This window comes from Cinclus cinclus, chromosome 4 (assembly GCF_963662255.1).
Source record: "Cinclus cinclus chromosome 4, bCinCin1.1, whole genome shotgun sequence".
Lineage (NCBI taxonomy): Eukaryota > Metazoa > Chordata > Aves > Passeriformes > Cinclidae > Cinclus > Cinclus cinclus.
The window spans coordinates 29,702,933-29,729,356 of NC_085049.1; the positions used below are offsets into that span (position 1 = coordinate 29,702,933).

General features: G+C 45.9%; 2 protein-coding genes across 2 annotated transcripts; one reads left to right on the plus strand and one right to left on the minus strand.

Annotated features, from left to right (window-relative positions):
- The first annotated feature begins 349 nt into the window (after window positions 1–349).
- IL17RA (interleukin 17 receptor A) lies at window positions 350–20,211 on the plus strand. The gene is made up of 13 exons (XM_062491897.1): window positions 350–454; window positions 6,712–6,736; window positions 8,594–8,740; window positions 9,602–9,726; window positions 10,730–10,856; window positions 12,217–12,264; window positions 12,352–12,509; window positions 13,656–13,733; window positions 14,163–14,238; window positions 14,323–14,337; window positions 15,546–15,647; window positions 16,700–16,741; window positions 17,339–20,211. The coding sequence occupies exons 3-13, from the start codon at window positions 8,602–8,604 to the stop codon at window positions 18,844–18,846; spliced, it is 2,418 nt and encodes an 805-aa protein (XP_062347881.1). The 5' UTR covers window positions 350–454; window positions 6,712–6,736; window positions 8,594–8,601; the 3' UTR covers window positions 18,847–20,211.
- A 4,027-nt stretch (window positions 20,212–24,238) lies between these two features.
- On the minus strand, window positions 24,239–25,744 carry TMEM121B (transmembrane protein 121B). Its single transcript, XM_062492495.1, has 2 exons — window positions 25,437–25,744; window positions 24,239–25,394 (listed from the first exon to the last, which is right to left on the minus strand). Exons 1-2 carry the CDS (start codon window positions 25,742–25,744, stop codon window positions 24,239–24,241), a joined length of 1,464 nt encoding a protein of 487 aa, XP_062348479.1.
- Between the last annotated feature and the right edge of the window lie 680 nt (window positions 25,745–26,424).

Here is a 26,424-nt window from a genome sequence, read left to right on the forward strand (position 1 = left end):
CTCTCCCTTGACAGGGTATTGGAACGGACGATCTCCAGCGGTCCCTTCCAACCCCGGCGATTCTGTGATAAGCACGCAGACCTCGGGACCCTCGCGCTGACCCGCGAACAGGAAGACAACGCCCGGGTCGAAGCAGGTTTGGCTCCTTAACCCCAACCTCAGCCCACGGCCGGCTCTGTCCCCGGCGGGGAGGAGCCGCTCGGCGCTTCCGCGGCCCGGCCCGGCCCAGGCCCAGCCCCCTGGCTCCGGCCCCTCCTCAGGTGCGGCCCCGCCCGGCCCGGGCCCGGAAGCGCCGGCCGGCGTTGCGGGGGCCATGGCGGGTGCGGGGCCGCCGCTGCTGTTCCTGCTGTTCCTGCGGCTCCTGCTGCTCCTGCTGCTCCTGCTGCTGCCCCGGCCGCCCGCGGCCCTGCGGCTGCTGCTGGACGCCGCGCCGCCCTTCACCTGCTCTCAGCCGGTAAGCGGCGCCGGGAGCGCCGGGCCCGGGCGGGAGCGGGGAGCCGGGATGGCGGGATGGGGAGCGGCCGGGCGCTGTGGGGCGCGGGCCCGGGCGGTGTGGCCGTCACTGTCCCGGGCCGTGTCGCTGTCCCGGGGTGCGCTGCACACCCCGTTGCCTTCCCCTGGCCCCGGGTGGCTGCCGGGAAGCGCTGCCACCTCGGAGCGGGCCGGGACTGAGCCGTGCTGGAAGCGCTCGCGGTCCCTGAGCAGGATGTGAGTCTTTGCTAAGAGCTGACGTTGCCCAATGTCCTAAAAGTTTTAACCAGTTATTTGCAACTGAGGGGTTTTTAGGGGAGCGCGGGGAAATAAACATTACGTGTACCCGAGGTTTTTGAACAGGCACATTTTGGTTTTGCCTTTTCTCCCTGCGAAACCAGCCAGACGGGAGCTGCCAATGCAGCGTCTCTGTATAAAGTCAGCCAACCAACCTGGGCGAACTTGAGTTAGAACTCCTAGCTAGTCACTCTCTCTGGTGGTTTTTGACGGTTGTTTTGGATTTATGTTTGTCGCTTTTTTGTTTTGGGGTGATTTTTTGTGTCAGATGCATGTAAAGAGTGTGTAGAAGGGGGAAGAGATCTGCTTTTGCTTTAATTCTGTTAACAAAAGCAGCGAAACTGGAAAATGTGCAGCTGTCGTCTAAGCTGGACAGCTTTTTATGTTCTTTCAGCAGTCTGAAAAAGGCATATAGTTAAGGTACATCTATAGGCAAATGTAAAACAAAACATGTAATTTGGGATTAAAGCATCTATAACCTTTTCCTGTACACATTTCCTATCTTTTGTGTAGTCTGACTAGACACTTCTTCTAATGTTTGACTATATCCTTTACTCCTGTTTTACCAGATTTCTGCTCTGCTGCCTTTTCTCTTATTTATAGAGACCCCAAGAAAACAGACCAGTTCTGCAATTTTACTTTAGGCTGGACATTGTAGAGATACAAAATGTAAAGGCTTGCCAAAGGAAAAAATACAATATTGCTTAGGCATCTCACATAACCATGAATCCCAAACCTTGTTAGTCACAGAGATTGACAGTAATATATTAAAGAGTCTGCAAGTCCTTGGATGATTGGGCTCTGACTGACTTTGTCTTGCTGTCTGTCCCTCTTTTTTCTTTTAAGGAAACGTGACCACAGTAACTGGGTGAGGGGCTCACCAGGACATCACCAACTTTCACAGAGGAGCTGTGTTGCCCCATGCTCTGGTGTGCACCCAGAACAGTGAATGTGCAGGTCTGCTGCATTGGCCCTTTCTATCAAAAAGCCAATTTTCAAAGTGCAGATAGACTTAAGAAAAAGGAGTCTTAAACCGGGGAGCAGCCTCTTCAAGCAGCTGTGAAGCTGCTGACTCACATAGGAAGAAGCCCTATCATCTGAAGCTCTGACAGTTGAAAACCATTCCCCCTTCCCTTTCTGTGGGTTGCACTGTTTTCAGAGGATGATGATTCAGTAGCCCTCCCAACGTGTGGCTGTGCTGTGGTTCAGAAGCAGAGCTGCTTTTGAGCAGGGTGGGTGAGACCCACTTCCTTTGTTTAACCCACCTGCTGTTGCTGAGCTTTAGAGCAGGTCAGGCTTAGCCACTGCAACTTCCTCAGCAAAACCCTCATGTGGCAGAGGCTGTTTGGGAGATGGAGTGATGGAGGGAAAGTGTCATATATGGTATCAGTGGGCACCTGCAAGGAAAACTAAATGCTTATTAACAGCTCATCTTATTAAAATGCCAAAAAATGCACTTAATGGGCCTTATTCATTACTGCTCCATCAAACGTGCTCAGCCTCTAGGGCTGAATAGCACAGCTGCAAATCCAGTTCTTACCAGTAGCCATTGCTTGAATATGTCATCTGCAGGGGAAGAACATCCTACAGCTTAAATACCCATCTGTTTTTACACCATCAAGTGTTAAATCACTGTGTTCAGCTGTTGTGCTGTAACTGTTTTGGGACACAGCATGCCTGGGTGTCCTGGAGGAATGCAGTGTTTATAACCCTGCTGTCTTTGAGGGGCTGGATAGCTGTACATAGTTTGGTCTCTGAAATTTATGTTGCCAGCTTGCTTCTCTGGAAGTTTCTGGAGAAGAATTGATGTAACATCTCTCATGAAGACGAGCCATGGTGGTGCGTGTGAGGATGACTTTTCCCTGGTCTCCTTTGCAAATGTGTTCATTTTGCCCTTGCTATTGACTGACTTTTGTCATTGCCTTCTGTGGCATCTTTCTGCTGTGTGGGATGCTAACATAACCCATGAGCACTGATCAAAACTATGAAAATATGATAAAGACAACTTTAGAACTGATTGTTATAAAGAAATTTTAACTTTTGAATTTGGATTTGATTTTGCTGAGAATTGACATGAGGGCAAGGCAAAAAGTTCAAAATGGTAGAAATAAATGCTTAAAAAAAACTAAAACAATTTTGTAAAAGATGTTTGTTTCCTACAAGCCTTAAACAAATAATCCTTCAGCATTTATTCATATAATGTGTTCATGTGTTAATCTCTGCTTCTTTTTACTAAGGAGTTGGAAAAGAGAAACTGCAGTAAACTTCAAATCATCCCAGTCTCAGAAAATACGTAGAATGGTTCAAAGGTGAAAGGCAGATTTTGGAAAGCTGGAGCTCTTCCCATTCAGCAGCTACTTTAAAGGAAAACTGGACACTTGCCTGGCACACAGTGGTTTCTCTCTAGTTACCACAGCATCCTGCTGGGAAATCTTTGCTTCCCATTACTTTAATTGAATTTTTATGAGATGGTGCTGTTAATCAGTTTCCCAGGTTTATTTCATTCAGATTCATAGGATTCTCCACAGCATATGGTCTGTTCTTTTTAACGTCAAAAGCAAAACAAAAATCATTTTAAAAGAGCTAAAGAAACAGTTCCTTAGCTTTCTGTGAAAAATACAGCAAGTAAGCATGAAGAGTTGTCTGTTCCTGTCCTGCTGAGAATAGTTTCAGCATCACTTCACAATCATCTGCTTCTAATATTTATGCCTTCCGTGTCTGTAGCTTTGCTTTCCAGGCCTGGTTTAAGCCCAGTTGGCAAGTAAGCCCCACATAGCCACTCACTCACTCCCCCACCACTGGGATGGGGGAGAGAATCAGAAAGGTGAAAGTGAGAAAATCTGTGGGTTGAAATAAAGACAGTTTAATAAGTAAAGCAAAAGCCATGCATACAAGCAAAGGAAAGCAAGGAGTTGTTTTTTACCACTTCCCGTGGGCAGGCAGGTGTTCAGCTGCCTCCAGGACAGCAGGGTTCCATCACGCATAACAATGACTCATGAAGACAAACACCATCACTCTGAAGGTCCCCCGCTTCATTTTTCTTCCCCCAGCTTTACGTGCTGAGTTGATGCCTTACAGTATCCCTGTTGGTAGTTGGGGTCAGCAATCCCAGCTGTGTTCACTCCTGATTCCTGCACCTCTAGCTTTTTGACTGGCAGGGGTGTGTGTTACAGAAGCAGAAATGGCCTGTGCAACCCCTGCTCAGCAAAAACGAAAACATCTGTCAGTCATCAACACTGTTTCCAGCCCAAATCCAAAACACCACCCCCTTACACCTTCGGGGAAGGAAAATAACTCTATTCCAGCCAAAACCAGCACCCTCAAGTAGGGAAACTAGGTTAAATGCTTCTGCTGTCCACAGCTTTGTTAATGTGCTCTGGATGAGCCAATGCATCAAGTAAGGTTTTGTGTTGGTTGGACCTTTCCAAAGGAAAACCAGCAAGTTTTCCCACAGGTGCTGAAGAAGTAGCCAGTGCAGATATGAGACTGATTGACTTTGCTGCAGTCCTGCTTTCTGGCTTTTGAATGTTATTATCTGGAGCTGCACTTTTTGGTATAAAAGTGTGCCCTCAGCTGCTGCCCAGACCTATTCACCAGGGTACTCTACAAAAAGGAGATGGGGGTTTTCATGGCAAGTCCTTTCTAGGATTTGCCTTTCCTTGAGTTTCTTATACCTCTGCCTGCAGTGTGGCTTTGTCTTTGCTTCCTTATGCCAACAGTGAGGACTTCCTGTGTGGATGACTTGTTCTTAGAAGCATTTCCAGCTCCTGGGTCATCCCTGTAGTGCTTTGGGGACTGGGAAAGGAGTGGGCAAAAAGTTAATTGGTGCCTTGTGGTGAGAGAATCCTTCCCCTCTTCTTGTGGCAGACCTGGTAAATGCTCAACTAACTGATCACAGTTTAAAACATTTCAGTATAGGCAGCTACACATAAAAACAGTTGCTGGCATAGCATGTAAACGGGTTAGTGCAGGGTAGGAGAAACACGTGTAGGTAGTACCTTGAAAACCTTGAGTGGGGCTGGGGAAAGGGGGTACACCAGATAAAATGCTGTTGTTTTTCCCCATAGAAACCCAGTGTTGAAAAGGTAAGAAAGGCTTTAATTACCAAGTGTCAGTTCTGAATCCTCATCAGCAGATGGGTGGCTCCTCTTTGAGCTCTGGAGTTTTTAGTGAATGTCACAAAGGGCACAACAGCTTCATCAAAGCTGAGAACATCCTTGTGGACAATTTACCTGGGATAATAGACTTTGGAGGAAGAGAGGATCCGTTTGTATGCCGTGTTGGATCAATATTCATATTGATCATTAAACAAGAAGGGGGAAATGCAGCATTTCCTCACTTCATTGTGGCTGTCAGCTATGACACAGAGCACCATCACTCAGATGAAAGCAGATGTTGCTGCTCTTCAGGCTAATAATGCCTTATATTTTTTTATAAGGGCTTTATTGTGATGCCATGTACAATAATTACTGATAACTGCAACGGAATAAGGACAAAATGACTGAATATTAAGTGATAGGCTTTAACAGAAATCATTACATTAGAAAAAAAATCCCTATGGTTAGTAGCCAGTTATTTTTGTTTCCTCTTGAGGGTTCATACCAGAGCAGCCACTTACTTTTTGGCCTCAGTGGAAAGCACCATAGAGTTGCTATGAAGAAAATTAACTCCATCTCAGAAAAAACACTGCACCTTTTTACACAATGGGCTTTGTCAGGCCACTTAATTTACCTTAAAAAGTTTGATTAAGGATCTGAAGTGTTAGGACTAAATTTTTTTTCATAGCTTAATCCATTCTTCCATACTGGTATTCCAGATTTTTATTTTTCTCTTTTTCAGTGATTGTAGTTAGCCAGTTTGGGTTTGGTTTAATCAGCGTTTGCTTCTTTGCTTTCCATTTCTTTTCTTTTTTTCCATTAATGAAGGATTTAGGTTGCAGGTGCTGTTTTTCAGTATACCTCTATCTTGGGTGCATTTGTGGTACAGTAAATGGAGTGTGGATGTGTTTCTTGTGAAGGATGCCTGAAGGCTGGATTTATACCTGTGTGTATTTTTGTGACTTGTGTAGCAAAGGTCTGAAAGAGATTTTCAGGTTTTGTTTTTTATATAAGCATGAGGAGTTTAGTGCCAAATCTTCTGCTCTTGCTCCAGGTTTGCAGGAACACAGCTACATGAGCTGAAATGTGAACATTAATCTCTGAAGTATTTTCATTACCAAAAAGGCACAGCCGGCTTGTTCAAGCACCTTTCCCTAAAAATGTAAATATATCCTTGGACACTAAGCCCCAAATACACTTGAAGTTGACCTTAGGAAGTTGTAGAGAGTTGAAAAACCCAATTTCAAGCACCCTTCCCTGCTCCACCGAAATGAATTACATGATGGCAGTGATTTGACAATAATATCCATCTTTATTTGTCATGGCATAGGAAATGAGTGAGAGCAAACCTAGCCCTCCTCCTGATTTACCATGTCAGAGACAACTTCAGGCTTCCTTCTCACTGAGATTTTTCATCACACTAACCAAGCAAGCTGATATGCTTCTCCCTGGTGACCATGCAGGCTTCCAGTATAAACAAAACATCACTGGGAGAAGCCAGGACGAGCCCACATAACTTCTGGTTGCTTCTTTACGATCAGGGCATCTTTATTCTTAACAAGAAAGTGTCTGATTCTGAAGAATTTATCTCAGTTAACACAGTGGGGTTTGGTCATAGATTGGACTGGATGATCTCAGAGATGTCACATAAGTTGTGCCCAGCTTTCATGCCCTGTGTCCTTGGTTTTTTGATGAACAGCTCAGTCGAGTGTTCCATCATGGTTAATTCTTCCAATCTGTGTGTGCCACTGTAATGCTTTTTCCTGCCCCTCTCCCAACACTGAGCAGAAGCAAGTTTCTGTCAATTTTATTCTCAGAGTAATATTCTTGTTTCTTTCCCCCACAGGATTTAAACTGCCTCGTAAGAAATAGTAAGTAATTTTCTTTTCTTTGTTGCAGTTTTCTCATCAGATCATGCTCTTTTTTTTCTATTTGTCTTTTTTTTAACTGGGTTCATACAGCATATTTTTCCTGCTAGTATCAGAGAGTTGTGAAGGGAAAACACTGCTATCATGCCTTGCTTTGGGAGTTTCCAGTTTGATCCATTATAGGCTCCAGCTAGAAGAGGAATGGAAATTTATGTCTTTTTTTGAGATAGAGTTTGGGGGTAGGCAGTGGCATGAGTGGAACCCAACCCAACTTGTTTAGTTTCTGTTTAAAGCTGGGATTATCCATTTTTGAAGAAATGGGAATTTAAGGACAAGTTTGCCATTAAATGTTCATTGCAAGTCATTATGATAGTATTTGATGAAAAATTAATGTGTGAACTAGAATTAAAAAGGGGGCATAGAGGGGTGCAGTTGAGAGCAATTAATGTAAGTTATTGGGTGTAAGGGGTCAAGTCTTAGCAATGGGATGCATCTGAAAGACCTTAATATAATTATGGGTAATGTTCTGAAAAATGTTCTTTAAAAAAAAGAAAATATTCTGAAATTGTCCATTTGGTACCTGTGGGCAACTGGGCAATGCTGCAGAGCTCCTTGGCTTTTCCTTGCAGCCCTTGTTTTAAGCAAGTTCATTCCTGCCTCAGTGCCCAACCCTGTGTCATATTGGCACAAGTCTTTTTGCAGCCAGTAATATTTTTGCAGTGTTTTTGTTTGACTTGCCCGATAAGGGAGAGGACTATGCTGAAAATAACCAGGTTTAAAACTTCTCTGGCAGGAGAGGGCTTGGGTGGGATCAGGTTGGATGATATTTTGCACTGGCACACAGCCACTGGAGTACAGCTTGACAACATGGCTGAGCCAAAATGCAGCACCACCATTAAAATGCTGCCTAAGTTAAATATTTAGTTTCAATTCTGCCTTATGGCTCTTGTTATGTTTCTCTGCTCTAGGAGAAATACATTGTTGTTTGGGGTTTTTTTTTAGTGTTTAGTACAATCTTTGCTGAAAGGTACTTTATTCTTGTCAGGCTTTTTATAGATGTTTTTTGTAAAATGTGCATTTGAGATTTGTCTAATTTCTCCTAAGCCTAAAGCCACAGTGTTTGACTGAATGGATAGTGCCCACTTGCTACTGTTTCCATCACATACCCAGCAAAATAGACCCAAAGTGTACTTTACGGGGGCCTGATTGTGCTATTTTTAATGTGCTCTGAGAAGTCAAATGTGTTACAAAAGCATAGGTAGATCATGTCTGTTTAGTGCCTATCATACCTGATTTCACTTTCTGATGACTTTACAGGACCAGTGTTCCCTAACACTGTGTTGACAAGCATAGTTTACTTTTTTCTGTCCAGGAAGCTCATTAATTTAGGCAAGGCACAACAGGCAGTTGTTGGAAGCTGAATTCAGATGTATATTCAAATTTGAGGAAAAGCAGTTTGTAGACCCAAGGTAACTAACTGTTGGAACAGTTTCCCTGGGTATCTGATGGATTTCTTATCATTGGAAGCCTGGAAATTAGCACTCACATAGGTTTGTTTCAGCAGAAGGTTGAAGGAGATACTGAGTAAACTCACTTGAACTATTAGCCTGACTACATTGATTGTGACAAGTACTAATGGATTTTAAGGAAAAGAGGAAGTGGAAGTTACAAGCGTAAGTTCAGATTATTGCAGGCAATTTACAGAGTACTTCCATACTGAAAACTGCCTTTCTGAACTGGAAGCAGTCTGTCACCCAGTTTTTCCCTCAGAGTAACCTTGACCCTAAGAGCAGATCATAACTGCAATTAAACTGAGCTTCCTCAGCCCCACTCTAAATGTGGGTTTCATTTTCTGGACAGGCACTTGCATGGAGTCGAGCTGGCTGAATATTCCTGCTTGGACTCCTTCTGCTCCAAGCAGTCTCCATGTTTCTTCAGATGTTTTCCGTCAGGAGGATGGAAAACTGTTCCCTGTGCTTCAGATAGAGTGGAAAGTAGCCACGGATGGTAAGTGGTGGTTGTTTAATTTGAGCATGGAGCAGAGGAAATAGGTGTGATCTAGTAAGGATAGAGAGGATAATTATGACTTCAAGTCACGAAAGCAGATGTTTAAAATTTGAGAGGTTGTCTGCTTAATTTTGTTTGGTGGGTGTAATCTCATCTTTGTGTGCCTTCTTGATAAAGCAATAATTTCTCATTGTTGGAGCCTAAATGACTACAAACAACAGTCTCACTGTCCAGATATCTCTGATTGTTTGTCTGTAAATGATGCTTCCCTTGCATACTCTTGTCCAAAGTTTTGCACTGCTTTAAGACAGAATTAAACACATTCATTTCTTCCTTCTGCAGGGGCTGTGTCTGAGGGTTGTAGAGTTATGCTCTCTAGCTATGGTAGTGTAGAAGCAGGTGTGACTCAGGTGACCCAGTAATTTCTCTCAGCTGTGCTTGTCAGCTCTCTCACTGGGACCAACTCTCTCACATGTGTACCAAAATAAAGATGTGTTTACTTTGGCACCCAGACTGCACAAGGCAGCTTTGAGAGGCAGAGCTAAACACAATACCATATCTGGGGAATTGCCAGGGTGTGTGGAGAGTGGAGTTGCCTTCTCCTTTGTTCCTTCATTTGCACAGATGTAGCTTTGCCATGCAGGACCTTAGGCTGAAACGTTTAGACTGAAAGTGCTGTTAGTCACCCCTGCATGCTCACTTTTCCATGACCAGTTATCTTCATGCTGGGATCCTCAGCACCTCAGAGGAGTTAGACTGTGGCACGGCTAGGCACAGTGGTGCTCTCTGTGGGGGCTGCAGCCTCTCCGTGTGCCGAGGAGAGGGAAAGGTGACCATGTCACTCTGTCCCTGTGCCTGCAGCCAGCATCCGCTGTCTGGAAGGGGCAGAGCTCGCCGTGATGCAGGTGAACAGCAATCAGCAGATCTGTGCCCAGTTTGACTTCCAGAACAATTTGCCTCTTCAGGTCCGTCCAGATGGAGGCCGGGTGAGTGCAAAGGGCTTCAAATTACATTTTCTACTCTGTGGAATTGTTTCTGCTTTCACTGTTTTATGGCAGGGTTATTGATTAAAATGTACAGACTGCTTAAAGTCTGTATTGGACTTGAGATCTGCTGTCATTCCCATTTCTCTTTCACTCCTCCCATCCTTCAGGTTTTAAGAATTGCTGCTTTTAGTGCCTAGCATGTGTCATCTCTCTGGAGGTTGCTGAAAGCAAATAATTGTAGGGGGTCTTGCATTCTGCTCAAGAGCATGACATTTCATAGCTTTTAAACTAAACTCTTCCTATTGCTTCCACTTCTTTCTTGTCCTCTCTTGTGGAAGAAAGCACCAACTTTGGGGGTGGTCCTTCATCTTACACTCCTTCTAGGAAACTCAGCAGGAAAGTGCTGAGCATCCACAACAGTAAGGAATATAAACAATAAGGAGTTCATTCCTTAACCACACAGAATTTGGCCATAGTTAGCTTACCACTTGCCAAACACCACTAGCCTAGGAGCCAGTGCCTCTCCCAGAATTTGCACAGCATTGCTGATGCAGAAAATAGTATAGATTTAAGAATTTATGTATGGAATGGCCAGGTACAGAGCTGCATATGTATAAGTGCAATTCTAAATGCATAGCACTTGCACAGTGCTACAAAATTCATACTAGATTGAAATTTCCATCTTGAAACTGCATATTTTATTCCAGTCTCCTTTCATCTCAGAATATAGTTTGGTGGGAATTCTACACAGTGGTTTGGCATAAAACTGTTGTGTCAGCTCAAAGATCCCAAGAAAAAAAACTAATTCTAAACAGAAGAATTGAGACGAAGAGACGGGTATTTTAAATAAACTTAAGTTCCAATTTTTTATAGTCAAGCTTCAGTAAAAGGTTTACATGGGATGAGGGGACACAGTGGAACACGGCCAAGTCAGCTGTTAATTTCAGTGCCTTCAAGAACAATGTTGTCCTCTAAAGTCCTTGTGGATGTGTTTTGTTTTCAGTGGAATTTCACTTTTGACCGTTTTGAAGTAGAACCTGGCCAGACCTACCAAGTGACTGTCTATCACCTGCCCAAACTGGGCGTCAATGGGGACCACAATTGCAAGTCCACGTCTCTCACAATGCCTGGTAAGAGGTGATTTCGTTCACTTTTATTGTTTAGGGTTTAGGAACGTGGTGGTTTGTGGACCTGACATCACTGATGCTTTTAGTTAATTTAAAATCTTCCTGAGTTGCCCCTCTGCTTGTAGCAGCTGGAAGTACAGCTCAGAATTTCCAAATGAGAAGTTTCCCTTCTAGTACTAAATCCTAGACATGTGAAGTTCAATTTCAAAGGCACAATTAAGCATAATTTACCAAGAAATTTGGTAGTACTGAGTGCCTGACCCTTTCTTGTACATGTGAAAATTTTCCTTTTGCTAAAAGAATTTTTACTGTTTTTCCCAAGGCTGCTGAGCATCTGCATTGCCCTCTGGCTGCACTGACTAATTCATAAATATTTCATGCTTAATACAGATCTTGTAAACTGGTTAACTTTTTTCTTGTTCTTAGTTGTCAGCCTGACTCCATAGTTATAAAATAGCAAGTGTGGAATGTGTCAGTCAATGTGAGCTAGAAAAGGAGAGGGAGCTCTTCATTTTCAGCCCTCTTACTCTTTCTTCTGCCTGTTCACACTAAGAACTTGCTGGCTTTTATCCTCTACTGTTCTTCAGAAAACTAATACATGGTGTCAAGATCAGCAGCTGCAGGAAGCTTTGCTGATTAGAGCTTGCACATGAATTGCAGAGACATTGTAAATTCCTAAACTTCGTAAAGTTTTAATTGGTGACTTAGAAAGTTGGAAATTTGAGATATGCAGTGTTTTATCTCAACTGTCTAAGCAGGGAGTTGTTCCTTTTCCTTTGTCCAAACCGTGGAGAAGAGATATAATTTTAAGACTGAGAGTTGTAAATCCCACATTGATAAATGTTGAATATGTAACTCCAGATTTAACTCTGAAGGAAGTCCCAAAGAGCAGGGCCAATCTGCTAAATAATGGGAATTAGAAATGTGGAAGAGTGTTTTAGGATTAAGAAAGATTCCAGCCTCCTGATTTTCCTGTGTCAGAATGCCTTTGGAGGAATCTCTTGCTGAGGTGTGATCACAAGGTGTGGGGATGGATATGAAGTTTTAATTCCACTATTTGAGACCCTTTCTGCACCAGTGTTACATTATCACTCTACTATTAAGTGTGGTATGTTTTTAGTCTCATTCTTTTTCTCTTGTTCTGAGAAGAAAAAGAAGACCCAAACACACCGTGACATCAGTGAAGGGACTGTATGCTAGAAACCAGTACTGTTCTTTTACAGAATTTTGCCACTGCTTCAGAACAAAGCTGTCCATTCATTTAGGAGAGCTTGGTTAGAGCTTGCTTCTGATAAAAGAATCTGTTTTGTTCCTAAATGGAAGTACAATGTTTCTGACTAGCTGCTGGTGGTCTTTCTTGCAGACTGCACGGATTCTCTGATGAAGAGAACCATCCCATGTATAAAGACAGGTAAAAATTTTTGAGTCACATAGATGTGAGCACTCTGTTGGAGTATTTGACAGTTGAGAAACTCGGGAATATCTGCCCCACTTCCAGGCAGCTTGTGGGAGCCCAGGATCCAGGGTGAAAGTCTAGATGATACAACTCTGCTCGTGAGCTTCAACCCATGGATGGAGCCAGCCCGCTACCAAATCCATGTGGCCAGTTACCTGAATGAGAAGAGGTGTAAAATGACCACATGGGATTTCACTGAGGTAATTACCTTCCCAAGTCATACCTTCTTTGGAGATTTAGGCAAACATCTTACATGCTTGCTAAACCAGGACATTTGAACAGCAATTTTCAATTAATTATTTTTTAAATTGTCTCGAATTTGGTGGATAAAAAAATCAAAAAAGAGGTTTTATAATGCATGAAGCAACCTATAAACATCTGCCATGTCAAATTTTATGTTTAACTATCTGGGCTTTATTACGTATTTCAAGCCAGTGCCTGGGGAGTTAAAACTAAGTAAATTAACCAAAATTGAGGTGCAAAGTTTCAATAAATCATTGAAGTACTTTATCGAATATGATTGCAGGAAGGTGTTAATTAATTTTTTTATATGAAGAATGAGTGGTTTAGTAACAGATGCTTCATTCAAGCTGAGAATCAGTTTCTGTAGATCTTGCAGTCTGTGTTGCTGAGAAGCTCAAAGTGTCCAGACTGTGTTCCAATACAAATCATGTTTCCCTTCAGGCATCTGAGGGAGGAGAAATACTGAATATTTGGAACCACTCTCCACCCTTCCTTGGGTGAGGGCAGATATGTTGGCATTCAGTTTGTTTAATCTTTCTATTCTTTAACACTTAAAACCCTTAGTACTGCATGCACTGATATGATTAAGCTATTACTGACACAGATGGGACAGCTCTGTGAGTATTTTCCTGGTGGAGGGGAATGCACCTCATTTTGGAATTTGCATCTGCTAATCACTGTGAAGAATTAGGTTATCATGATACTGATTGTGTACAGCAGGTAGCAAGGGCAACTTACTTGCCTGTTCTAGTGTCAGTATTGACAGCTGCTTTTAATTGAACTAGGAAGCTTGTTAATGTTTACACATTACAAAGCTGAAGACATCTACATTGTTAAGAAACTTTAACTCCTCTGAAGTTGTACAATGTACATAGCTAATTATTTCCTGTTACTTGTGCAGTCTTAGCCTGCTGTCTTAATTGTATTACTGTGTCATGGTGGCCTTTACCCATTTTGTTCTCTGTGGGCGGCTTGTTCAAAAGGAAAAAAAAAGCAGCTTCTGCTTCTTTGGACCACGTTGTGTTTTCATGTCAGCTTTTTCTTTTTTCCTGCTTTCATTCAGTTTTCTTCCTTCCTTTATAACTTGCTTCTGATTTCTGCAGGATGGACTACAACAGCAAGTGAATGTCACAATCAAAATAGACAAGAACATAAAAGCTTGCTGCAGCTACAGAATACAGGTGGGATGGCACTGTTGTCTCTGTGTCCTTCCTTCACAATCAAGGCAGTGAGCACCTTAGGAATGTTAGGGGTTTTTTCAGTGTTTTTTTCTGAGACTGGCCAATCTCTAGTTGCCTGGATCAGGGAAATATTATGGCTGAAAGAATTTTTATATAAGTATTCTCTGTAGTCAATGGCTTTTCCTTAGTACAGGGCTGCCAAGTCAGAGATTATGAGAGTGAGAATGGTAAATGTGCAACCTCAGGAGCTCATAGGCTTTGTCATGTATGGTGTAAGAATTCCTCATTAATCTTGTTTTCTGAAGGGAAATGGGAACTCTGTGTCTCTGTGCTAAAACACAAGGAACATTGAGGCAGGGAGAAAGTAAATCGTGGAAAAAAATTTCTTTTAAGAATAACTTCTGTTTTCCGGATTCATTTCAACTGCAGATTCAGCCATTCTTTACAAACTGTGGCACAGACTGTCTGAGACACTCTGCTTTCATCCCATGTGAACCAGCTCCAAGTGAGAACCACTTTTCTGTAAATTAGATTCTCATTGTTTTTCAGCTGAGAACTGAATTTTTGACATAACTCTTGTCTTTTGCAGGTACAGAACCATCAGGTAAGAAGTTCTTCCAATACCCTGAGACTTTTTTTGCTGCTCTTCTCCTGTTGTGTAGAATGAGAAATTATCTTTCCTGGGAATGACCCAATGGACAGGAAATGTCCCTGTTGAAAATTTTATATTATTTGGAAACAGTGGTCAGCCCATAGATGGTGATGTATGAACCAGCCATATTGGGAACCCACCAGAGCTCCCACTGAAACCTCAGAGGATGTGAAGATCAGCACATGGCAACCACTTGGTAACAAAACACCAAACCAACGAAGAGCAAAGAGACCCCAGACCCCAGTAATGCTCTTGGTCCGGGCTGTCACGTGAGGGATGGGGAGTTTAGGTCACGAGGGTTTAATAGTCCAGGGGTTTCTTTGTTCAGGGTCTCTCTTTTCAGCCAAGCTCAAACAGCTAGGTATCGTCATCAGTATGTGCCAATAAATCTCTCTGATGGAGGTGAGAGCCTGATGTCTAAAATTTCTTTAACACTGAGTTCAGAATTAATTGTGCTAAGAATGACTTCACCATGATTTAATGAGGCAAGTATTTGTATGCAGTGTGAACCTTAAAGAGCAATTTTTTGAGAGATACTTCACTTGCATAGAATTCTTTGAGAAGCAGTTTTGACAAGAAGAGTCTTAATATAAAATACTTTCTGTCACTTTGCTCAGTGTTAAAAAATTTGCATAATATAAAGCAGCTTTTGGAGAGAATACCTTGCATATATTCATTTTTATGAATGTCAAGATAACTTGTGCATAATGATTAGATTTTTTTTTGGCTGCAACACCTGTAAGGATCTTTTGCCCAAGATTTAATAAAAAAAAAAAAAAGAAAAACACCTGTAAACTGAAATTCATGACCCAAAATGATGATATTTTATTTTCTTTTAAGTGAGATTGCATGAACAGGCAGGACATGGGCGGCATGCCTGTCAAAGCTGGGTAAACATTGCTATTTAGAGGAAGGTTCTTGATCTGTGTTTTCAGTGTGCTGCACATATGGTTCTTTGTGTGGAGCTAGTTTATGGTGTACAGTAGCACCATGAAAGCAGGAATTGGTTTGGAGAAGTGCCTGTGGATTGTAAGGGGGAAGTGCTGGTCGACTCTGCAAAGCCAGGGTCCTCCTTCCTTGGCCTCTTATGCTCGAGAACCTTTTGATCTTTGGTGAAACTCAGTGTAAGGCAGTGTCTGAGGAGTGTTTTTGTTTTGCAGATGATATGATGATATGGCTCTACTGGTGTATCACTGGGATCTGTGTGTTACTGGTGGGGTCAGTCATAACAGCTGTGCTGTGTATGACTAAAATACGAGCAGGTGAGACTCATACCAGCCAGGAAGAAAAATCCAACGCTAAAGAATATTTCTTCCTCCTTCTGTACCTGTGGTTTTGTTCCTTGCCATTCTGATGCCTTGCCTCTGAGATAATGCCTATGAAAACATCTTCTGTTTTACATTATAGGACTTGCAATGTCCTTATACCATCCACTAGATAAGTAAAGTCTTCCACAGGTTATCCTGTCTGATACTCATGTGCATAGCACTTCGGAGCTCATGAGGGGGAAAAGGAATTTCATAGTTCAGCCGTTTTGTTTCCTGTAGATTGCTGCGGATCTCTTGGCACTTATTTTTCCCCTCCATTGCATAAGTATGTTGCAGAAGAGAAGCTTCCTGTTTGTCCACACAGTAGTCTTCCCCCTGTTGCCCAAAGTCTCTGCAGAATCAATGTTACACTATGGTGAGATTAGATAAGGTTTTTCAATTAAAGTGGAAGGGAAAAAATACAGGACATAGAGATTGACATCAAGCAAGTTGGAAAATTTGGTACCTAATCGCTAACTCCTAGTTTTCTGTGCTGGAGCCGTGAGGCAGTTATCTCAGGCAAGATGTGTAACTCACTGCTTGTTTTGTTGTGTTTTGTTTTTACACAAGAGGAAGAATTGGTAGTCTTTTGGAAAATTTCTTAACATCAAACTCGTCTATAAGATGTAGGTAGGGACATTTTAGTCACCTCTTCAGAGAAGCTTCTTACGAAAAAGACATTTTAAAAGCCCCTTCTCCTTAAAGAGAGATTGCAGAACAGTTGGGGTTCTGTACATAAGACTGACAGGATTTTCGGGAGATGGTGGAAGTTCATTTTGAGTGCATTCTGTCTACTATCAAAGGAAAAATATAGCAAGAACTGGCTGTAGAAGTCTTTATAAATTCAGTATGTTTTTTTATTAGGCTTCTCCTTCCTCAGGGCTTTATCTCCCTACACAGTTAAAGATTATTTTTTTTTTAACCTAATCTGTGGAAGGTGGTGTGATTTTAAACATTTAATCTTACTTCATGTTTTCAGAACTGACAGTGACTTTTCTCTCTTCCAGGACGCCGGCGAGGGAAATACAACCATGACAGTTTGCAAGCTGGTAAGATGCTACCTGTGTTTTAGCAAGCACCTGTCATGCAGGTCTCACAAAGTTGCCCAGAAGAGGCTTTTGTAGGCTCTAACTACTTTATAGATGCTTCTTGAAACCAAAAGGTAGCCTTAGGATCTTCCTGCTTAGCTAAAAGAAGTTTCGTGTATGGAATTTGAAATGCTATATTTGTCAGATGGGAGGTGTTTGTTTTGGAATGTGGGGAGGCTTTCAACCCAGCCAAGGCTGTACTGGCAGAAGAAGCTTTGCTAATCATCTTAGGCCATAGCAACAGGAGATTGTTTTGGGGTGGGGGCACTCAGCTCTTCACCAGAGAATACAGAAATATTTGTATACCTCTTGAAGCTGCTGTAGTGTTTCTGTGAGGTGAAAGTTGATGATTCATCTGGACATTATTATAAATCACAGCTTTGCTGTGTCTGTACTTTGATATTAAATTTGCACAATGAGATGTTGTCCACATACGTTGCCAAAATAGCTTTAAAACTCAGAAGTTTTGTTAATACCTTCCTATGCTGATTAGTGCTGACTCACACCATGACAGTTTGGGGAGTGTGGCTGTAATGAATATTTTCTGTCTTCCATCAGCACCGTACACCGAGCTGTCCCTGCCACCCTTGAAGCCGCGGAAGGTTTGGATTGTGTACTCTGCTGATCACCTGCTCTACGTGGACGTGGTGCTGAAGTTTGCTGAGTTCCTGATGACAGTCTGTGGTACTGCTGTAGCCTTGGATCTGCTGGAAGACCACCACATCTCAGAGCTGGGGCCCTTACCCTGGCTCATGCGGCAGAAGAAGGAAATGGAAGAGCTGTCTTCGAAGATCATAGTCTTGTGTTCTCAGGGAACCCAGGCCAAATGGCAGGCCATGCTCGGGGGTGAGCCTGTGTGTCTCAAGCAAGATCAGCAAAAGCCGGTGGGAGACCTGTTTACCCCAGCCTTGAATCTGATCCTGCCAGATTTCAAGAAACCAGCCTGTTTTGGAATGTACATAGTCTGCTACTTCGAGGGAATAAGCAGTGAGAGGGATATACCTGATCTGTTCAATGTCACATCCAGGTACCAACTGATGGACAAGTTTGAAGATATTTATTTTCGGATTCAGGATCTGGAGAAGTTTGAACCTGGGCGGATCCATCGAATTCAGGAAATCACAGCTGAAAATTACATCGATAGCCCCAGTGGGAGGAAGTTGAAAGAAGCTATAGTGAAGTTCAAGAACTGGCAGACTGAGCACCCAGACTGGTTTGAGAATGAAACCATCTGCTTGGATAGTGATGAAGAGTTGCATTCCCTGAACAGAGAGAGCCAGGTGGATTCACCATTGAGTGAGCCAAGTGGAATTGTGAAACACCAGCTGCACCTACGTGAACCTGACCCTGGCTGCTGTTACTTCATCAACCTCCACATGCACGAAGGTGAAAGTACAGGCTGCAAGCTGCAGCCTCAACTTAATCCATGTGGGGATCCAAATTCCCAGACTGTGGTCCTTCCTGTGGATGTTCCTCAAATCCAGGTAGTGGAGCCAGTCTCTTCCATGGAAGATAGAAATATACTCAGTCACCATGTGCTGAACAATGAAGACTGTATGGAAGGAGTTCCTCTTCTGGAGACAAGCTTTCCAATGAGGAATAATGTCATCCTCCACAATGGCTCTGAAGTTTCAGTAGCCGACCAGAGCCCTGCAAACTTCTCAGATGAGCTGAGTGACCATCTGAATGGACTCATGTACCCTCTTTATCAGCAGAGCATCATTCCTTCAGAGCCAGAGTATCTCTGCCAGGGGGAGGCTGACAGGCAGCACCAGCTGGTCTTTGATGACCAATGCAAAGACCAGAGACAGTCAGTGCAGTCAGACCAGGGCTACATCTCCAGATGCTCCCCTCTGCCTCCTGAGGACCTTCTAGAGGAAGAGGAGGAAGAGGAGGAGGAGGAGCATCAGGAACAACAGGTGGGCATCCATGAACTCTCTCCAGAGGTGTTGAACAGTCTAAAGAGCCTCCAGAAGCAGCTGTTTTTCCAGGACATTCAGAGGAGCTCTAGCTGGAGCTATCCGGCAGAGGTGATGGACATTGACCATTCTTTGGAGGACTGTTAGGCTCTGCCTGGGACCTGCTCTGTTTGAAATACAGGGATGGAAGGTGGTCCCATACAGAGCAGTACTGAGACTGCATTTCCAGCCCTATCTCTCTCCTTGCATTGTATATGGCTTAGTGCTGGGATCTTCCTGTGTGCTGCTGAGATACAGCACTGCACAGCAGACATGGAATGTTGCTTCCAGTCTCTGTAGAGAGAAGCCACAAATATTGGCCTCCTCGTGAAAGAATAGGTGGTGGTTCTGTTCTGTGGGGAAAAGCATTACACTGAATTCTCACTGATGGATGGCAGAAAAATTACTATGGCTCATCCACTCGTGCCTTCAAAATGCCTTCCAGCTGTGCTGATTCTATTGCACTGGATAAAAGTCACAGGCGTGGTTTAGAAAATAGGTTTAGATAACATGGTAACATTTGCATTGCCATTTTAATGCACCTTTTAAACATTTCCTTGTAAAAACTGTGTCAAAGATGTGCGTCTTAAATTTCAGCTAGATTACGGCTGTCTCTACCTGATTGATAAATGGGCCTGGAGATTTTTCTTCCACCACTCATTTGCAGCTGCATTTCCATGGTCATTCAGAAATCAAGTGGAGTAGCTGAGAGTAAGTGGGATAAATGCTTAAATAGAGAGTCTCCATAACTCTTCCTGACTCTCTACTGGGAGGTATGTGCTTGAAAGCCAGCAACAGCAGGGAGGGGGAAGACGAGACCAAAAAATGGAATTTGGGATTTTTTTACGGTTTTAAGAAATGTGGGGCTGAATACAGAATCACAGAATCAGGGGAATCTGATGTTTTCTGTGACACACTGCTGCAGTTCTGTTTGCTTTTGGGTATCTTAGCACCAGAAAGATGTGAACTGAAGATACAGATAGTGACACACAAGGAAATGAAAGACTATTTTGGAGGAGGAAGAAGTGTAGCCTCAGCAGATGCTGTTTTAAAGTGGAAATTATATCCAAGTTAAGGGAGGCTGAGCAAAAACGACTGCAAGATATACTTGTGTGGGTTTAAGCTTAAGCACAGGTTGTTCAGGTTAACCACAGTAAAATACTGAACAGACTAATGGATTCATCTCCCAGGAGCAGTGATGGCATTTACCCTGTTTCTTATCACCCTGTTTCTGCAGCTTACTGGATAACAACCAGTGAGATGTAAATACATTGAGGCCTTTCTCCTTTGTCGTCTTCCTGTCCATCTAAGTTTACTTGTTAAAAAATCTTTTATCTCAGCTTTTTTAAAGTCTAATGTCTCAGAAAAGAACCTGTTCTTTTGACTTGAAATGTATTTTGTATTGTGTATATTTTATAATTTTGTGTCGAACCTGTGGGGTTTTTTTCCTTAAATTAAAAACCATGAATACTTTTTGGACATATTTACTTAAACACTTCTGTTTCTCAATTCTGTCTAATTCCTTGTGTTAAGTTATATTAAGTTCTTAGTATTTGTTACAGAAATTCAAGGCAAAACTGAGCCAGAACCGAACTGGCTCACAAATGTCAAAATATTCCTGCAAAGCACAGTATTGAGACGAGCTGGACAGAGCTGAGGGCCTGCAGCCATGGGAAGTACACATCCCTTCAAAACAGGTGGTAAAGGAATTGTCTGTAATTTCCGTGCAGGACTCTGAGGACAGCTTAATAACAAAGGGACAGTCCCTGCAAAGATCCAGACTTGAGGCTAGGAGCCTTCCTGCTCTAACAGGAATCCAATCTAACCCAACAGGGGCTAAGCAGAGAGGCAGCTGTGATCTCAGTGCTTCTCCAGTGAGAACCCATTTCCCAGATTATGTCAGTAATTGCCATTTTGATGATCCCCCTTCTTAAAGTTTCTTTTATCTTACAGCATGTAAATCTGATATTTTTTTTCCCATGAGTCTTTTTCAAGTGGTATAAATTCCTATAAATCACTTAAATAGGAAGCTCAGAAGTGTCATCTGAATTTCCTTGCCTTAGTCATTCCCTTCTCAAATAACTCCCTTGGTGTTACAGCTCTTAGAATTTGCTTTCATTAACAGAAAGTTTGTTTGAGGGGAAAATCCAGACAGTATTTTAGCAATCCAGTACAAGGAAAACAAGTAACTTTAATGCATCTGTTGGTCCCTATTCAATACAAAATTGAATAGCCCAGCAAGACTCAAAGGAGGAAAAAAAAGGAACAAAATCAGTCACAAGTTTCTAATTTTATTTTAACAATCTTGCTTTTTAAAAAATACAAGTTCTTATTAATGCCAGGGGGATGCCAAGTGTCCATCAGCCACAGGCCTTATCTCTCACTTCCATTTCCCCTCCTGGGAGTAGTCATCTCTTTTGTCAGGATAGCAAACAACAGTAAAATGCTAAATAACTGAGTTGTGTAACAGAATCCCAAGGGACCTGTGTCTTAGTATGGCACAAATTCATTCAGCAAAGCGTTACTGACCTGGACCAGTAATTTAATGTTGGCACGATGTACAGGAGTTGTGCAAGGTGCATTGGGAGAGGTATTGTTTGCATTTTGATGGTACCACCATCTCTCTTCTGCAAACAGAAAGGTTTAAGTGGAAGCAAGAGCTCAGTTACCAAAGAGGAGGGAATTCAAAAGGAGGAGCAGGTTTATAAACAAGACATTGAAAATCTTTAAATGTTTTTTCATAGTAAGTAATTGCAGGAGCAGCAGAGCTGCCCTTTTAGTTGAAAGGGGGCTTCTGTATAGCCAACTATAGAGCTTTATACTCTCCAAACAGCACATTTCCTAACAACCTAGAAACCATGGCACCACAAAGAACAACTTTTTCTACAAAGGAATTCTATGCAACACAAGAGTCATTTTGCAGGGTCAGATGTCCTGGGCAACCTTTTTATCCATGGAAAAATCTGAACTGTGAGTTCACCACCAACGGGTTAAATATGCCATGGCCAGATAAATTTCAAATATGCCATTTTTCTCAATAACATCCTAACTGGAAAAAGGCACTCACTGTTGAAACAGCAACTTTGTTATGGGCTGTGAAGGGGTAACGAAGTCAGACTCATTAATAATTGTGCTGTGATTCTTTTGATGTCTCAACTATGCTCACGCTTCAGTGTATTAGGGATTAGAACTTTGGTGCTATTGGGAACTTGGCCATAGGAACAGCCAAATATAGTTGGTGATGAAAAGCTTTTCCTTCAGCTTGTTTTTGGCAAAGTTGGTTGGTTGGGGATTTTTTTTTTCTTCAGCTGTTTGACTGAAGAATAGAGTAGTCCTAGGTTCAAGTATCACCTTATTCTCTCTTGAATAATTATTTCTGACCTTCTACTGCCTATTTAATGCTGAAAAAGGAAGGTGCAAGGAAACAAATATCTGTACAAGTGTAATATACCTGTAATTACACCTCCTTTGGCCAGGAACTTAGCATCCCCTCGACACATTTCACATCACATAGTAAAAGTTCACAGTACCAAGTTTTACAATCACAGTCACTCACAGCACCAAGATTGTCCAGACAAGAAGAAGTTACTGAAGAGAAAGGCCACTGGCCAAAATTCACACAACTGCCCATGTAAGGGCTCAGGTTAAAAATAAAGCACTGGTGGGAAAGTTAAGCCGAGCTTTTGCCAACTCCACTTGGCGTGAGGAGAGCTGCGAGTCACCCATCCTAGCTGCACTTCTGAACAGGACAGCACTATTGACCCATCTTTTCTAGGGGCTCTTCCAGCCCCTCAAAACCCATCAGCCACCGAGAGCTGGGGGAGGAGGGCCCCATGGCAGCCCCATTTCTGCCTCTGGGAGCTGGAAGTTACCAGACTGTAAACATTTTGTTGTAGCAGTCCACCAGAGCAGGCTGTTGATCCCACTCTGTGAAAAGGAAGGTGGGACAGAGGCTCTGAAGCCTAAGCCCTGAAGAAAAGAATGAATATGTGTGCAGAAGAAGTCTGGGCTGCACCTGCAGTCCTGCCGTGGGTAGCAGTTGGTTGTGCTTTATTTCCCCTTACCATCAGGACAGCTTGAAAATAAAAAGGGGGAAAAAAAAAGTGCGACAGGAAACTGTTTTTTTTTCACAATTATTGCAGACTTGCCCAGATAACAAAATATAAGCCTGAGAGGGGCAAAGTCCTTCCTCCCAACGTGGCTTGTGTGCTCCTGCTCCCATGGGGCTGGTTTTAGGAGCAACGGCAGCCAGGCAGAAGAGCAGGCCTTAACCCCACCCAACATTCATGGAGCTTAAAACCAAAGAAAGCTGTGTTCCTATGAGAGGTTACTAACAATTTTCCCCACCTACCCTAAACCACATGCACACAGAGGACAGGATGCTGATACATGGGCTTTCACCAAAGCTCAAGAGCCCCTCTGCCTCGAGGGATCCTGCAGCACTTTGCTTTCTGTGCTGAAAAGTGAGGTTCACTGAGCATGGAGCCCATCCCGAGCAGTGCCAGCGTCCTCTGCTCTGCTCTTGGAGAGGGGGTACTTTGCAGGCTTAGCCCCATCTCTGCTCTCTCAAGCAGGCATGGAAGGGGGCTAGAGGAAATTTTCCAGCCTTTCAGGCTGTGTAAAGGAAGACCCTATGCTCCATGTAAAATAAATCCAACGCTGATCCCGTAAACATGCATATTCACAGAGAAATGAGAGCCCCAGCATCTGGGGATGCCAGCAGTAGGCTGCTGTAAACCCTGTTCTCACCAGAAATAAATGTCTCGGTGGTTATGAAATGGGACCCAAACCCTGGTTTATGTCCATGCTGGATTGATTTCTTCAGCATGTGAAGTCAATGTAAGATGCAAAAAGTTGAAGCACAGAGGTAGACATTTTGGCTAGGAAAAGGTGGCTCATGGGCTTGAAGTGGCCAAGAGGCCAGCGTGCTTCCAGACATTCCTTAGCTGGTCTAGGAAGGCCTAGGAAACACAGGCAGCAGCTTTGCAAGACCCAGGGAAACCAAAGTATGCTTCCTTCTGTCCTTCTGGAGGCAACATCTGCTGGTCAGGCCCCTCTTGCATCTCATTATTGTGATCAGCAGGAGTTCTTAAAGGAGGGGACAAAATGCACTGGTCCTTATTTAGGATGAAAAGGAAAAACGGAATCTTTACGTTTACAAAGGAACACAATGTCAAGGGAGGGAGGGGAAGAGTGGGGCCCTCCAGACAGTGGAGAGACAGAAGCAGTAGAAGTCTTGTCATGAAGGACAGGTGCGTTTTCCAGTGACAAGTGTCATCTGTAGGCTCCTGCAGGTAGTCGGGTTTGTGCGGAGCTTCCGCTGCTGGATTTGTCCATGAGGAAAGGAGGAGAGGTGCGGGAGTCTGACAGAGAAGCCCACGACCCCTTCCCCTGCTCGGCCACGGCGGAGGGAACCTGAGCAGAACGCAGAGACGGAGACTCTGCCGGGAGCGGGCCCGGAGGCGGCGGGAGCCCCTCCGGCAGGGGCGGCCAGCGGGGCTCAGCCCTGGGCGGTGACCGCCAAGGCGTTCACGTACCCGTGGGGACCCACGTCCACGTCGGAGAGCCCGTGGGCCAGCGGGGCGGCGGCGGGGGCGGCGGCGGCCGGGCCGTACTTGGCGGGCGGCGGGGCGGCGGCGGGGCGGAGGAGGCAGCAGGTCTCCAGCGCCTCCAGGCCGCGGCAGGTCAGGAAGAAGAGGTTCTTCAGCATGAAGAGGGACAGCGGCTGCTGGTAGCGCAGGAGCAGGAGGCAGCGCAGCGCCAGCAGCGGCGCGTCCAACAGCCCGGCGGGCAGCAGGAGGTGCAGGGCGAGGCGGGCGGCGCCGGGCGGGCGAGCGGCGCTGAGCTCGTACAGCCACAGCACCGGCGAGGCCAGGCAGAGGAAGTAGACGGCGATGAGCAGGTAGCGCAGCGGGGCGGGCAGCGGCGCCGGCCGCCCGGGCTGCAGCACCAGCTCCAGCAGGGAGAAGCTGTCGAGCAGGTCGAGGCAGGTGGCGAGGAAGGCGGCGGCGGCGCGGTGCTGCGGCGGCGGCTGCGGCGGCAGGAGCAGCTGCCCGGCGCCCTCGGTGCCGATGGCCCGCAGCAGGCAGTACAGCAGCGGCGCGGAGAGCGCCAGGGTGATGCGGAAGCCGGTGGTGCCCAGCGGCAGGCGCAGCTCGATCAGCTCCAGGATGGAGGTGCCCAGGATCAGCGCCGCCTTGGGCGTGAAGGCGATGGAGTAGATGAGCCAGGCGAGGTGCGCGTAGGCGAAGTCGCCGCCGCGGGGGGGGACCCCGGCCCCGCGGCCCCCGGCCCCGCGGCCGCCGGGGGGGCCGTGCAGCAGCAGCGGGTGCGGCGGCGGCGGCCCGGGGGGCGGCGGGGGCCGCTCCCGGCGGCGCGCCCGGCTGTTGCGGCAGAAGAAGATGCCCCAGCCGGCCGCCAACACCAGGTCGGTGGCGATCCAGCTGCACCAGTAGAGGTCGGTGACGGCGATCAGGTAGAGGTCCAGCAGCGCGCCCTGCCCCAGCAGTAGCACCAGGGACAGCGCCTGGAAGCCCCAGCGCCGCCCTCCCCCCGCTCCGCCGGGCCCCAGCAGCGCCCCCGCCGCCGCCCCGCCGCCCCCCGCCCCGCCGCCCGCCACCCCGTACAGCTCCGCCGCCGTCATGCTGCGGCCCGGGCTGCCCCCGCCGCCGCCGCCGCCGCTGCTGCTGCTGGGGAGCGGCGAGGCGGCGGCGGGCAGCGGGGTGGCGGGCGGCGGCACCAGGGGCTTGCTGATGCTGCTGCTGTCCTCCTCTTCCTCCTCTTCTTCCTCCTCTTGCTCGGTGCTGCTGCGGGGGCTGCGAGGGCGGCGGGCCCGCGCCGAGCCCGAGCTCGACCCCGAGCCCCGCCGGCTGCCGCCGCTGCTGGAGCCCCCCGGGAAGAGGGGCTGCCGGTCGGCGGCGTGCGGAGGCAGCGGCGGCTGCGGCGGCGGCTGGAAGGAGCCCGAGGAGGAGGAGACCGAGCGCTGGTTGGAGGCAGCGCGGTGCATGGTCCTCCCCGGCCCCCGAGCCGGCGCGCCGGGCCCGACGGCCGCGCCGCGGCCCCCGGCCCGCCCCCGGCCCGCCCCCCGCGCCGCCGCACCGGCCCCGGGCCCCGCGGCGGCAGCGGCAGCGGTGCGGAGAGCCCGAGCGGCGGCAGCCGGCGGGGGAGCCCGGGGGCGGCGCCGAGCAGCAGCCGCAGCAGCTGCCGGAGCCGGGGCGGGCGGCTGGCGGCGGTGGGTGGGCTGGGGCTGGGGGAGAGGCTGCGCGGCCGGGGGAGGGGAGGAGGGGGCGAGAAGCGGAGTGGGATGAAGGCGCCCCCGCCCTGTCCCCGGGGATGCTGCCCTTCCACGTCTCGGGGAGCATCCTGCCTCCTGCCCTGCGGGATCCCCGCGAATGGGGCGAGCCGCGCCTGGGCGAGTCGCCCATGGACATGCCACTGCACCCTGGCACCCACTCCGTAACATCGGAAGTGCTTCAGTGTCCCCTGATCTCTCTAGGTTGGCCAAGACAAAGACCAGTTTGCCTGGCACAGAGCCTACAGTGAAGCGCTCATTTGTGGCTCATCTGTGCTGCTGGACATTCATCTGCCCCTACATTTGGTCCAATGTGTTTGTTCATCTAAGTAAGTGTCTTTTATCCCACCAGTTTTCTGAGATGAGCCAATCCACATACCAAAGGCCCTACCCAG